The sequence below is a fragment of the Scyliorhinus torazame genome, chromosome 7 (genome assembly GCF_047496885.1).
Source record: "Scyliorhinus torazame isolate Kashiwa2021f chromosome 7, sScyTor2.1, whole genome shotgun sequence".
Lineage (NCBI taxonomy): Eukaryota > Metazoa > Chordata > Chondrichthyes > Carcharhiniformes > Scyliorhinidae > Scyliorhinus > Scyliorhinus torazame.
The window spans coordinates 170342479-170356248 of NC_092713.1; the positions used below are offsets into that span (position 1 = coordinate 170342479).

The following is a 13770-nucleotide window of genomic DNA, read 5'->3' on the forward strand; positions in this document are numbered from 1 at the left end:
CTTCAGGGGATGTCCCGGAGGACTGGAGAATAGCCAATGTTGTTCCTCTGTTTAAGAAGGGTAGCAAGGATAATCCAGGGAACTACAGGCCGGTGAGCCTTACTTCAGTGGTAGGGAAATTACTGGAGAGAATTCTTCGAGACAGGATCTACTCCCATTTGGAAGCAAATGGACGTATTAGTGAGAGGCAGAATGGTTTTGTGAAGGGGAGGTCGTGTCTCACTAACTTGATAGAGTTTTTCGAGGAGGTCACTAAGATGATTGATGCAGGTAGGGCAGTGGATGTTGTCTATATGGACTTCAGTAAGGCCTTTGACAAGGTCCCTCATGGTAGACTAGTACAAAAGGTGAAGTCACACGGGATCAGGGGTGAGCTGGCAAAGTGGATACAGAACTGGCTAGGTCATAGAAGGCAGAGAGTAGCAATGGAAGGATGCTTTTCTAATTGGAGGGCTGTGAACAGTGGTGTTCCACAGGGATCAGTGCTGGGACCTTTGCTCTTTGTAGTATATATAAATGATTTGGAGGAAAATGTAACTGATCTGATTAGTAAGTTTGCAGACGACACGAAGGTTGGTGGAATTGCGGATAGCGATGAGGACTGTCAGAGGATACAACAGGATTTAGATTGTTTGGAGACTTGGGCGGAGAGATGGCAGATGGAGTTTAATCCGGACAAATGTGAGGTAATGCATTTTGGAAGGTCTAATGCAGGTAGGGAATATACAGTGAATGGTAGAACCCTCAAGAGTATTGAAAGTCAAAGAGATCTAGGAGTACAGGTCCACAGGTCATTGAAAGGGGCAACACAGGTGGAGAAGGCAGTCAAGAAGGCATACGGCATGCTTGCCTTCATTGGCCGGGGCATTGAGTATAAGAATTGGCAAGTCATGTTGCAGCTGTATAGAACCTTAGTTAGGCCACACTTGGAGTATAGTGTTCAATTCTGGTCGCCACACTACCAGAAGGATGTGGAGGCTTTAGAGAGGGTGCAGAAGAGATTTACCAGAATGTTGCCTGGTATGGAGGGCATTAGCTATGAGGAGCGGTTGAATAAACTCGGTTTGTTCTCACTGGAACGACGGAGGTTGAGGGGAGACCTGATAGAGGTCTACAAAATTATGAGGGGCATCGACAGAGTGGATAGGCAGAGGCTTTTCCCCAGGGTAGAGGGGTCAATTACTAGGGAGCATAGGTTTAAGGTGCGAGGGGCAAGGTTTAGAGTAGATGTACGAGGCAGGTTTTTTTACACAGAGGGTAGTGGGTGCCTGGAACTTGCTACTGGAGGAGATGGTGGAAGCAGGGACGATAGTGACATTTAAGGGGCATCTTGACAAATACATGAATAGGATGGGAATAGAGGGATACGGACCCAGGAAGTGTAGAAGATTGTAGTTTTGTCGGGCAGCATGGTCGGCACGGGCTTGGAGGGCCGAAGGGCCTGTTCCTGTGCTGTACATTTCTTTGTTCTTTGTTCAGTCTTATAATGACTACAAAAGACTGGAAGAAATCCTACGATACTCTGAAATCTGTCTACGGGCCAAGTCTACTGCTTCATGTCCCTATGGTTCAACACTTGTCTCGAAAAAGCCTACGTTCCAGATAGATGGGCAGAGCACTTTAACCACATAATCAATCGGCCTTCGTTCAAGGCATCCATTCTCGATCAAGGCATCCTGCTCTCCCGATAATCCTCCCACACTGTTAGAAATGATGAACGCAATCAAACTCCGGCCTAACTTCAGGAGCTGATTTAATCCCATCTGAGAGCCACAATGGCAATGCCTCGTCAAGAAACGTGGAAGGAACATCCGACAGCTGCGACCGGCTTTTAAAAATGCCGGTTGCAACAGACTTTTGAGATTGCTGACCATCCCGTGCATACGTGCCTGGTCAAGCAGTGCGCAGGCCTGGAGCCCAGCGGGGTGGACAATCTCCTCCTGACGTCAGCGCACTGTCCAGGGCTTATAATTTGGGGCGGCACGGTAGCACAGTGGTTAGCACAGTTGCTCCACAGCTCCAGGGTCCCAGGTACGATTCCCGGCTGGGTCACTGTCTGTGCGGCGCCTGCACGTTCTCCCCGTGTCTGCGTGGGTTTCCTCTGGGTGCTCTGGTTTACTCCCACAAATGCCGAAAGACGTGCAGTTAGGTCATTTGGATATTCTGCATTCTCCCTCCTTGTACCCGAACAGGCGCCGGAATTTGGCGACTAGGGCTTTTTCACGGTAACCACAGTGTTAATTTAAGCCTACTTGTGACAATAAAGATTATTATTATGTGTTCTGGTAATCTGTACACACCCATGCCATCTGTATATGTCCTGGTAATCTGCATAAATCCTGGTAAACTATATTGACCTGGTTATCTGTACTCACCCTGGTAATCTGCATAGATCCTGATAATCTGTTCACATCTTGGTAATCTGTACACATCCAGGTAATTTGCATATATCCTGGGAATCTGTCCTGGTTATCTGTTTTGCCCTGGTAATCTGCATGTGTCCTGGTAATCTGTATACACCTTGGTAATCTTTTTATTTGTCCTAGTAATCTGCATGTGTCCTGATAATGTGAATATATCCTGGTAATCTGCATAGGGCAGCATGGTAGCACAGTGGTTAGCAATGTTGCTTGACATTGCCAGGGTCCCAGGTTCGATTCCGGCTTGGGTCACTGTCTGTGCGGAGTCTGCACGTCCTCCCAGTGTGTGCGTGGGTTTCCTCCGGGTGCTCCGGTTTCCTCCCACAGTCCAAAGATGTGCTGGTTAGGTGGATTGACCATGATAAATTGCCCTTAGTGTCCAAAATTGCTCTTATTGTTGGGTGGGGTTACTGTGTTATGGGGATAGGGTAGAGGTGTGGACCTTGGGTAGGGTGCTCTTTCCAAGAGCTGGTGCAGACTTAATGGGCCGAATGGCCTCCTTCTGCCCTGTAACTTCTATGATTAATGTAAACCTACTTGTGAGAATAAACATTATTATATGTCCTGGTAATCTGTCCACATTTTGGTAATCTTTTTTTTGTCCTGGTAATTTGCATGTGTCCTGGTAATCTGCATATATCCTGGTAATCTGTACACACCCTGGTAATCTGTCTATTCCCTGGAAATCTGCAAATGCTCTGGTAATCTGCATATATCCTAGTAATCTGCATATATCCTGGTAATCTGCATATGTTCTGGTATTCTGCCTGTGCAGCTGGATCCTTGACTTCCTTACCATCAGACCGCAATCTGTCAGGATAGGTAGCAGCACCTCCTCCACAATAGTCCTCAACACCGGAGCCCCTCAAGGATGTGTGCTCAGTCCTCTACTGTACTCCCTGTACACACATGACTGTGTGGCAAGATTTAACTTTAATTCGATCTATAAATTTGCAGATAATACGACTGTGGTAGGTCGTATCTCAAACAATGATGAGTCAGACTACAGGCGGAGATCGTTCACTTGGTTGCATGGTGTACCGAAAACAACCTCTCTCTAAGTGTCAGCAAAACCAAGGAACTGATCATTGACTTCAGGAAGCGTAGCATGACACCCCCCCACATTAATAGCTCCGACGTGGAGATGGTTGATAGTCCTATGCTGCTCTTCCACATGTGTTTGCTTTGTTTGGCCCTTGTTCCACACTGTTTGTCGATGTACTTTGTCGATTATTCTTTTTGTCTACTCTGTACGCACTGTGTAAGTTCACTTGGCCGTCGAAAAATATTTTTCACTGTACTTTGTTACATGTGACAATAAATCAATCAATCAATGTCCTGGTGGGCAGCACAATGGCGCAGTGGTTAACACTGCTGCCTCATGGCGCCGAGGTCCTAGGTCCGATCCCGGCTCTGGGTCACTGTCTGTGTGGAGTTTGCACATTCCCCCGTGCTTGTGTGGGTATTGCCCTCACAACCCAAAGATGTGCAGGGTAGATGGATTGGCCACACTAAATTGCCACTTAATTGGAAAAAATTAATTGGGTACTTTAAATTTAAAAAAAACAATGTCCTGGTAACCTGCACACAAATAACCTGCACACACCTTGATAATCTATAAAGGCTCTGGTAATCAGTACACATCCTGGTAATCTGTACAAACTCTGGTAATCATAAGAACATAAGGATATAAGACCTAGGAGCAGGAGTAGGCCATCTGGCCCTTCGAGCCTGCTCCCCCATTTAATGAGATCATGGCTGATCTTTTGTGGACTCAGCTCCACATTCTCGCCTGAGCACCATAATCCTTTATTCTTCAAAAAACGAACTATCTTTATCTTGAAAACATTTAATGAAGGAGCCTCAACTGCTTCGCTGGGCAGGGAATTCCATAGATTCACAACCCTTTGGGTGAAAACGTTCCTCCTAAACTGTCCTAAATCTACTTCCCCTTATTTTGAGGCTATGCCCCTTAGTTCTGCTTTCACCTGCCAGTGGAAACAACCTGCCCGCATCTATCTTATCTATTCGCTTCATAATTTTATATGTTTCTATAAGATTCACCCTCATCCTTCTAAATTCCAACGAGTACAGTCCCAGTCTACTCAACCTCACCTCGTAATCTAACCCCCTCAACTCTGGGATTAACCTAGTGAATCTCCTCTGCACTCCCTCCAGTGCCAGTACGTCCTTTCTCAGGTAAGGAGACCAAAACTGAACACAATACTCCAGGTGTGGCCTCACTAACACCTTATACAGTTGCAGCATAACCTCCCTAGTCTTAAGTTCCATCCCTCTAGCAATGAAGGGCAAAACTCCATTTGCCTTCTTAATCAACTGTTGCACCTGTAAAACAACTTTTTGTGACTCATGCACTAGGACACCCAGGTCCCTCTGCACAGCAGCATGTTTTAATATTTTATATTTTATCATTAAATAATAATCCCTTTTGCTGTTATTCCTACCAAAATGGATAACCTCACGTTTGTCAACAATGTTTTAATTCACATAAACTATCTAAATCTCTGCAGACTTCCAGTATCCTCTGCACTTTTTGCTTTACCTTATCTTAGTGTCATCTGCAAACTTGGACACATTGCACTTGGTTCCCAACTCCAAATCATCTGTGTAAATTGTGAACAATTGTGGGCCCAACACTGATTCCTGAGGGACACCACTAGCTATTGATTGCCAACCATAGAAACACCCATTAATCCCCACCCTTTGCTTTCTATTAAATAACCAATCCTCTATCCATGCTACTACTTTACCCTTAACGCCATGCATCATTATCTTATGCAGCAACCTTTTGTGTGGCACCTTGTCAAAGGTTTTCTGGAAATCCAGGTATACCACATCCATTGGCTCCCCGTTATCTACCGCACTGGTAATGTCCTCAAAAAATTCCACTAAATTAGTTAGGCACGACCTGCCCTTTATGAACCCATGCTGCATCTGTCCAATGGGACAATTTCCATCCAGATGCCTCGCTATTTCTTGCTTGATTCCAGCATCTTCCCTACTACCGAAGTTAAGCTCACTGGCCTATAATTACCCGCTTTCTGCCTACCTCCTTTTTTAAACAGCAGTGTCACGTTTTCTAATTTCCAATCCACCGGGACCACCCCAGAGTCTAGTGAATTTTAATAAATTATACGAGTGCGTTTGCAATTTCCCTACTCATCTCTTTTAGTACCCTGGGATGCATTCCATCAGAACCAGGAGACTTGACTATCGCTCATCACAACCTCCTTAGTGATAACAATCGTTTCAAGATCCTCACCTGTCATAGCCTCATTTCCATCAGTCACTGGCATGTTATTTGTGTCTTCCACTGTGAAGACCGACCCAAAAAACCTGTTCAGTTACTCAGCCATTTCCTCATCTCCCATTATTAAATCTCCCTTCTCATCCTCTAAAGGACCAATATTTACCTTAGCCACTCTTTTTTGTTTTATATATTTGTAGAAACTTTTACTATCTGTTTTTATATTCTGAGCAAGTTTAACAAAGTACAAAGAACGAAGAAAAGTACAGCACAGGAACAGGCCCTTCGGCCCTCCAAGCCTGCGCTGACCATGCTGTCCGACTAAACTAAAATCTTCTACACTTCCGGGCTCCTAATCCCTCTATTCCCATCCTATTCATGTGTTTTTCAAGATGCCCCTTAAACGTCACTATCGTCCCTGCTTCCACCACCTCCTCTGGATGCGGGTTCCAGTCACCCACTACCCTCTGTGCAAAAAACTTGCCTCGTACATCTCCTCTGTAGCCATCTGGGATGGCCACTTCCAACCAGGTACCGAGCAACTCGCAAAGATTGATGGGTAAAATGGACAAGCCAAGAATCAGGCAGGCTCAGAGCCTGAAATGCATATTTGTCAGCAAAGTCCAGATGGCATCTAAACTCCGTCCCATTAGCATGTTAATCAGGCCGATTAGCAGGTGATGGCCCATCTTCCCCAGAACAAAGGACTGGTACTCCAGCAACCGGGACAGTCCCAGACATTTCGTCGCCACTCCCTGTCCAAGGGAAACGCAAACAACGGGGTCAATGACCGCTTGGGACACGCCCAGCCATCCAGATCCCCGCCCATTCATTGGCTAAGGAATCAAACAGAGTGATCAGGGATCACCCAATTAGTAAGGCCCAAATTGAAGGACCGTCCAAAAGTGCGCGAAACCCCCCCCCCCCCCCCCCCCCCCGAGTATAAGAAGAAGAGTTTGCCATATGTTCGCTTTCTCTTGGCGCCCTCTTGGCCTTGGTACCCTGGTCACGGCCATCGCCAATTGCAGCAACACCAGAAGCGAGTCCAAGTTCAACGCCCGCTACCAGACGGTTGAGCCCAGCTGAGCAGCAGTTACTCCTTCGAACCGGAGAGATCCAGAATCGAACAGCGGCCACTGTTTTCTGACCTAAACCGGGTGCCCGAAGTTAAGTACAGGTTGTCTTAGTTGATAGGCATAGTTAACTAGTAGTGTTTATGTTGCATGACTAATTGTGTGTAAATAAAGTACCCTTGACCTTGAACTAACTAACTGGTGTTTGGCTCTTTTATCGATAGCCGGTTGAAACTTGTGGTGGTATCATTCGATACCTGGCGACTCTAAGCATCCGGACATAGATGACACAAAAAGAAGGGCAAACTCACTGATTGCCATGATGTGGAGATGCCGGCGTTGGACTGGGGTGAGCACAGTAAGAAGTCTTACAACAACAGGTTGCCATAATTGGAACAGAGCCACAGAAAAGACAGAGTAAAAGAAATGCGCATCAAAACCCTCCCCAACAGCACAGCAACCCCCCCCCCCCCCCCCCCCTGCCCAGGACATTGGGTACAGTCCTGACCAGGTGCAGACCATCCGGTTTGTACTGATCCTATCTTCCCCAGAACTGGTTCCAATGCCCCAGGATTGCACCATCTCTCGAGCCACACATTAATCCTATCTATCCTGACATTCTTACTCTGACTTGCTCATGGCACTGGTAGAAATCCTGAGATTACTACCTTTGAGGTCCTACTTTTTAGTTTGACCCCTAACTCCCTGAATTCAGCTTGTAGGACCACATTCCGGTTTTTACCTATATCGTTGGTGCCCTGGCACATACCCTGGTAATCTGTACACACGCTGCTAATCTACACGTGTTCTGGTAGTCTGTACACATTTTGTTAATCTGTATACATCCTGGTAGTCTGCATGTGTCCTGGTAATCTGTACACATCCTGGTAATCTGTACACATCCTGGTAACCTACACATATCATGGTAATCTGTACACAACCTGGTAATCTACACGTTTCCTGGTAATTTGTACACATCGTGGTAATCTGTACGTGTCCTGGTAATCTACATGTGTTCTGGTAATCTGTACACATCCTGGTAATCTACACGTGTCCTAGTAATCTGTACACATCCTGGTAATCTGTACATACCCTGGTAATCTACACATGTCCTGGAAATCTGTACCTATCCTGGTTATCTACGTGTGTTCTGGTAATCTGTACACATCCTGGTAATCTGTATGTGTCCTGGTAATCTGAATATAACCTGGTAATCTGCATATGGATATGTATATAATCTGCATAGGCACATGGAGCACACCAGAATGACAGGGAGTGGTTTAGCTTGATCTTGGTTTCGGACAATGCTCGGCACAACATCGAGGGCCGAAGGGCCTGTTCTGTGCTGTACTATTCTAGGTTCTATATGTCCTGGTAATCGGTACAAGCATTGGTAATCTGTATATGTCTTGGGAATCTGCACTCACCCTGGTATTCTGCATATGTCCTGGTAATCTGCACACACTCTCGTAATCTGTACACAACTTGGTAACCAGTACACATCCTGGTAATCTGCATGTTTCCTGGTAATCTGCATATGTCCTGGTAATCTGTACTCACCCTGGTAATCTGCATATATCCTGGTAATCTGCATATATCCTGGTAATCTGCATATGTCCTGGTAATCTGTATATGTCCTGGCAATCTGTACCCACCTTGGTAATCTGCATATTTCCTGGTGATCTGCAGATGTCCTGGCAATCTGTATATGTCCTGGTAATCTATACACGCCCTGGTAATCTTCATGTCCCTAGTAATATGTACACATCCTGGTAATATGTATATATCCTTTCTTATGTTTCTACTATCTTCCTATTACGTTCAAGATCTTCACCCCGCACTCCCTCTCTCATAATGTTGTGCCCTTAAGGCTATACGGATTTAGATAAATTGTGCATCTCCAAAACCTTTATCTGCTTTGGACTGGGATTTGACTAGAAGCTGGCTCCATACCTTTAGTCGTCGGTTACGGAATTCCTCGACTTGACTTGTTGATGTCCTGCTATTCTGGAACATAATCGGTGGGGGTAAGGGCACCAGGGGGGCAAACTCACTCCTGCTGTCCCTGTGAGGGCAGTAGAATTAGAGAAAGGAAGAATTTGAATTAAGATCGCATCTTTCACAACCCCAGGACATTACAATCACTTCACAGCCAATGGAAGACTTTAAAATAAAAATTGCAGTCACTGTTGTAGGAAACACTGCAGCCAATTTATGCACAGCAAGATTCCACAACCAGCAATGTGATTATGACCAGAGAATTTGTTGGGGGACACTACTTGACCCCAACGAGAAGACATTGTTCTGTGAGAAATGGCTCGGAATCTTTTACATTTACCTGAGAGGACAGGTGGGGCCTCAGTTTAACATTTCAGCCATGAGATGGCACCTCTGACAGTGCAGCACTCCCTCAATACTGCACTGGAGTCTCAGCCTGGATTATGTGCTCAAGTCTCTGCAGTGGGATTTGAAGCCACAATATTGTGACTCAGAGGCGAGAGTGCTACCCACTGAGGCACGGGTGACAGTCAGTTAGTTGACATATTATAGGGTTTAGGTGGATTTTACAATACGTGTAACTCCTTCCTTTCCTGGTGAAGGTTGTCAGCATTCATAATGATATCTGCAGAGATCTCCTCAAGAGCAAGGCTTCAAACCAGGAATCAGCAACACTGAATATACCCATCAGACTCAAACAAAACTGGCAAGTTCGGAGTTCTAGGTCTGGAGGTCAGGTTAGGGGTGAGCGAGGAAGGGAAGGGTCAGGACTGACAGAGGGGAGGCTCAGGGGTGAGCAAGGAGGGGAGGGTCAGGAGTGAGTGAGGAGGGTGGTGGGTCAGGAGTGAGCAAGGAGGTGAAGGTCAAGGGCGAGCGAGGAGGGGGAGGGTCAGGAGTGAGCAAGGAGGTGAGGGTCAGGGGTGAGTGAGGAGGGGGAGGGTCAGGAATGATTGAGAAGGGGAGGGTCAGGGGTGAGCGAGGAAGGGGAAGGTCAGGGGTGAGCAAGAGGGGAAGGTCATGGGTAAGCGAGGAGGGGGAATGTCAGGAGTGAGCAAGGAGGGGGAGGGTCAGGAATGAGTAAGGAGACTTCCGGTTGCGGTGATGCCTTGCTAGCCACACGTTTCGGCGGCTCCAGCTCCGACGGACCTTCGGGCTCTTTTAAGAGCCCCAACGGGGAATTCTTTGACGACGCAACCCGGTGTGGGGTGTGTGAGAAGGGAGAGCCCCCCCAACGAATGAGGAAAAAACCGGCAGCGGCGGCTGCAGCGCGAGGAATCGTCGACCAAAGGGTCAGAGAGAAGCACAAGATGGCGGCGGAGAAAGCGCAGGCGACATGGGGGCCTGAGCAGGATGAAATTTTGAGACGGTGCGTGGAGCTGCTGAAGAGGGAGGTGCTGACCCCGATGCTACAGGCAATTGAGGGGCTCAGGGAGACACTAAAGACCCAGGAGGCAGAGCTCCGCGTGGTGGAGCAGAAGGTGACAGATAATGAGGACGAGATCCTGGGCCTGGCGGTTAAGACACAAACGCACGAGGCACTTCATAAAAAGTGTACTGAAAGGATCGAGGCCCTAGAAAACGGAGCGCGAAGGAAGAACCTTCAGATACTGGGTCTCCCTGAGGGTGTGGAAGGAGTGGACTGTGGAGCTTATGCAAGTACGATGCTGAGCTCACTGATGGGTGCTGAGGCCCCTACGGGCCCCTTGGAGGTGGAGTGGGCACATCGGATCCCGGCGAGAAGACCAAAAGCGGGAGAACCACCCAGGGCGATAATCGTGCGATTTCACCGCCTTAAGGATAGAGAAGAGGTCCTGAGATGGGCTAAAAAGGTGCGGAGTAGCAGATGGGAGAATGCAGTGGTACGGGTGTACCAGGATTGGAGTGCGGAGGTGGCGAGAAGCAGGGCGAGCTTTAACCGAGCCAAAGAGGTGTTGCATAAAAGGAGGGTGAAGTTCGGGATGCTGCAGCCGGCAAGGCTATGGGTCACGTATCAGGAGAGACACCATTATTTCGAGACGGCGGAGGAAGAATGGACCTTCATCAAAGAGGAGAAATTGGATCGGAACTGAGGGACTGATGCTGCAGGAAATGTTATTGTTAATGTTATGGTTGAAGTTAATTGAGAAGTAAATTGGGACGGGGGGAGACATGGGGAAATGTGGGCGCCGGTGAGGGGGGAAAGACGGGACATAGTTGGAGAATGGGGAAGGGGAGCGGGAGGGGAAAGGGAGCTGCGCCATAAGAGGCAGGTCAGGTAAAGGGATGTTCCCGCGCCAGAAAGAATAAGACGGGAAGACAGGCGCAAGGCGGATGGGAATTCCCCACATGGGGGGGTCGAGGAGTGAGCAGGAGTAGCCGGGGTCAGTTGAAGTCAGCTGAGTTACGGAAGTAATATGGGGGAGCAATCACGCTAGAAAGAGATCTAGCGGGGTGGGGGGGGGGGGGGGGGAAGAGCGGGAGGGGGGGGGGGGACAACTGGGTTGCTGCTGCGGAAATCTAAAAGGAAATGGCTAAAGAGTGGGTGGACGGGGATGGTGTGCGACGCTGGGAGAGCGAGTGGGAGCGCGGAGGCGGGATATGGGACTGGCCTAGAGAAGGTAATGGCTAGTCGACACGGGAGGGGGGCAGGTAGCCCCCTAGTGAGGCTGATCACGTGGAACGTGAGAGGCCTGAACGGACCGATAAAAAGGGCCCGAGTGCTCCCGCATTTGAAAGGACTAAGGGCAGATGTGGTTATGCTCCAAGAGATGCACCTAAAGGTGGCGGACCAAGTTAGGTTAAGGAAAGGATGGGTGGGACAGGTGTTCCACTCAGGACTAGACGCAAAGAACAGAGGGGTGGCCATTTTGGTGGGGAAACGGGTAGCAGATAGGGGAGGTAGATATGTAATGGTGAGTGGCAGGCTGGAGGGAATGGAGGTCGTGTTGGTTAATGTGTATGCCCCAAACTGGGACGATGTGGGACTTATGAGACGGATGCTGGGGCGTATACCGGACCTGGAGGTAGGAAACTTGATTTTAGGAGGGGACTTTAATACGGTGCTGGACCCGGGGCTAGATAGATCCAGCTCAAGGACCGGAAGAAGGCCGGCAGCGGCCAAGGTACTTAAGGGGTTTATGGACTAAATGGATCCATGGCGATTTCCTAGACCTCGGGCTAGAGAGTTCTCCTTCTTCTCCCATGTCCATAAAGTGTACTCCCGGATAGATTTTTTTGTTTTGGGAAGGTCGTTGATCTCTAGGGTGGAAGAAGCTGAGTACTCAGCCATAGCGGTTTCGGACCATGCCCCACATTGGGTGGACCTGGAATTAGGAGAGGAAAGGGAGCAGAGAACACTCTGGCGATTAGATGTGGGATTGATGGCGGATGAGGGAGTGTGTGCAAGAGTGCGGGGGTGTATTGAGAGATACCTGGAGGTCAATGACGACGGCTAGGTCCCTGTGGGAGTGGTATGGGAAGCACTAAAAGCGGTGGTCAGAGGAGAGCTGATCTCCATTGGGGCCCACAAAAGGAAAACAGAGGCCAAGGAAAGGGAAAGATTACTGGGGGAGATTTTAAGGGTGGACAGGGAATTTGCAGAGACCCCGAAGGAGGAACTGTACAGGGAGAGGAGACGACTCCAGACGGAGTTTGACCTTCTGACCACCAGAAAGGCGGAGGTACTGTGGAGGAAGGCACAGGGGAGGAGGTATGAGTATGGGGAAAAGGCTAGTCGCCTGTTGGCTCATCAATTGCGAAAGAGGAAAGCAGCGAGGGAGATAGGAGGAATTAGAGACGAAAGGGGAGACACGGTGCGAAGGGCAGGAAAGATAAATGAGGTGTTCAAGACCTTTTATGAGGGACTGTATAGGTCTCAACCCCCAGAGGGAGAGGAGGGGATGCGGCAGTTCCTGGACCAATTGAGGTTCCCGAAAGTGGAGGAGCAGGAGGTGGTAGGCCTGGGGGCACCGATTGGGGTGGACGAGGTTATTAAGGGACTGGGAAACATGCAAGCAGGGAAGGCCCCGGGACCAGACGGGTTCCCGGTGGAATATTACAGAAAATATGTGGACTTGTTGGCCCCGTTGATGGTGAGGACGTTCAATGAGGCCAGGGAAGGGGGGACTCTACCCCCGACGATGTCGGAGGCGACGATATCGCTAATTTTGAAGAGGGATAAAGATCTGTTGCAGTGCGGGTCCTATAGACCTATTTCATTATTGAACGTGGACGCCAAATTGTTGGCAAAGGTACTGGCATCGAGGATAGAGGACTGTGTCCTGGGGGTGGTGCACGAAGACCAGACAGGGTTCGTAAAAGGGAGACAACTGAATGTTAACGTGCGACGGCTATTAGGGGTGATAATGATGCCCCCAGTGGAGGGAGAGGCAGAGATAGTGGCAGCAATGGATGCAGAGAAGGCATTTGATAGGGTGGAGTGGGAGTATTTATGGGAAGTGTTAAGGAGGTTTGGGTTCGGGAACGGGTTTATTAGCTGGGTTAGAATTCTTTATGGGGCTCCAACGGCAAGTGTAGTTACGGGTCGACAAAGATCTGAGTATTTCCGACTATATAGGGGAACAAGACAGGGATGCCCGCTGTCTCCATTGTTGTTCGCGTTGGCAATTGAACCTCTGGCCATGGCGTTGAGAGACTCCAGGAAATGGAGAGGGGTGATTAGAGGGGGAGAAGAACACCGAGTCCCGTTATACGCAGATGACCTATTGTTATACGTGTCGGACCCAGCGGGGGGGGGATGATAGAGGTTATGCGAATGTTGAGGGAGTTCGGAGATTTCTCGGGGTATAGGCTAAACATGGGGAAGAGTGAATTATTTGTGATACATCCAGGGGACCAGAATAGAGAGGTAGAAGGCTTGCCTCTAAGGAAAGTGGAAAGAAACTTCCGATACCTGGGGATTCAGATCGCTAGGAGCTGGGGAACCTTGCACAGACTTAATCTGACACGGCTGGTAGAACAAATGGAGGAGGACTTCAAGAGGTGGGACATGCAGCCTCTGTCACTGGCGGGC

General features: G+C 48.6%; 1 protein-coding gene across 1 annotated transcript in view; it reads right to left on the reverse strand.

The window, feature by feature from the left end:
* The window catches only part of LOC140426708 (probable voltage-dependent R-type calcium channel subunit alpha-1E), a 1526345-nt gene that overhangs the window by 37511 nt on the left and 1475064 nt on the right, over window positions 1–13770 (reverse strand). Inside the window, exon 44 of the mRNA XM_072511794.1 lies at window positions 8715–8826. Coding sequence (XP_072367895.1) covers window positions 8715–8826 — 112 coding nt within the window. The remainder of the gene's footprint in view (window positions 1–8714; window positions 8827–13770) is intronic.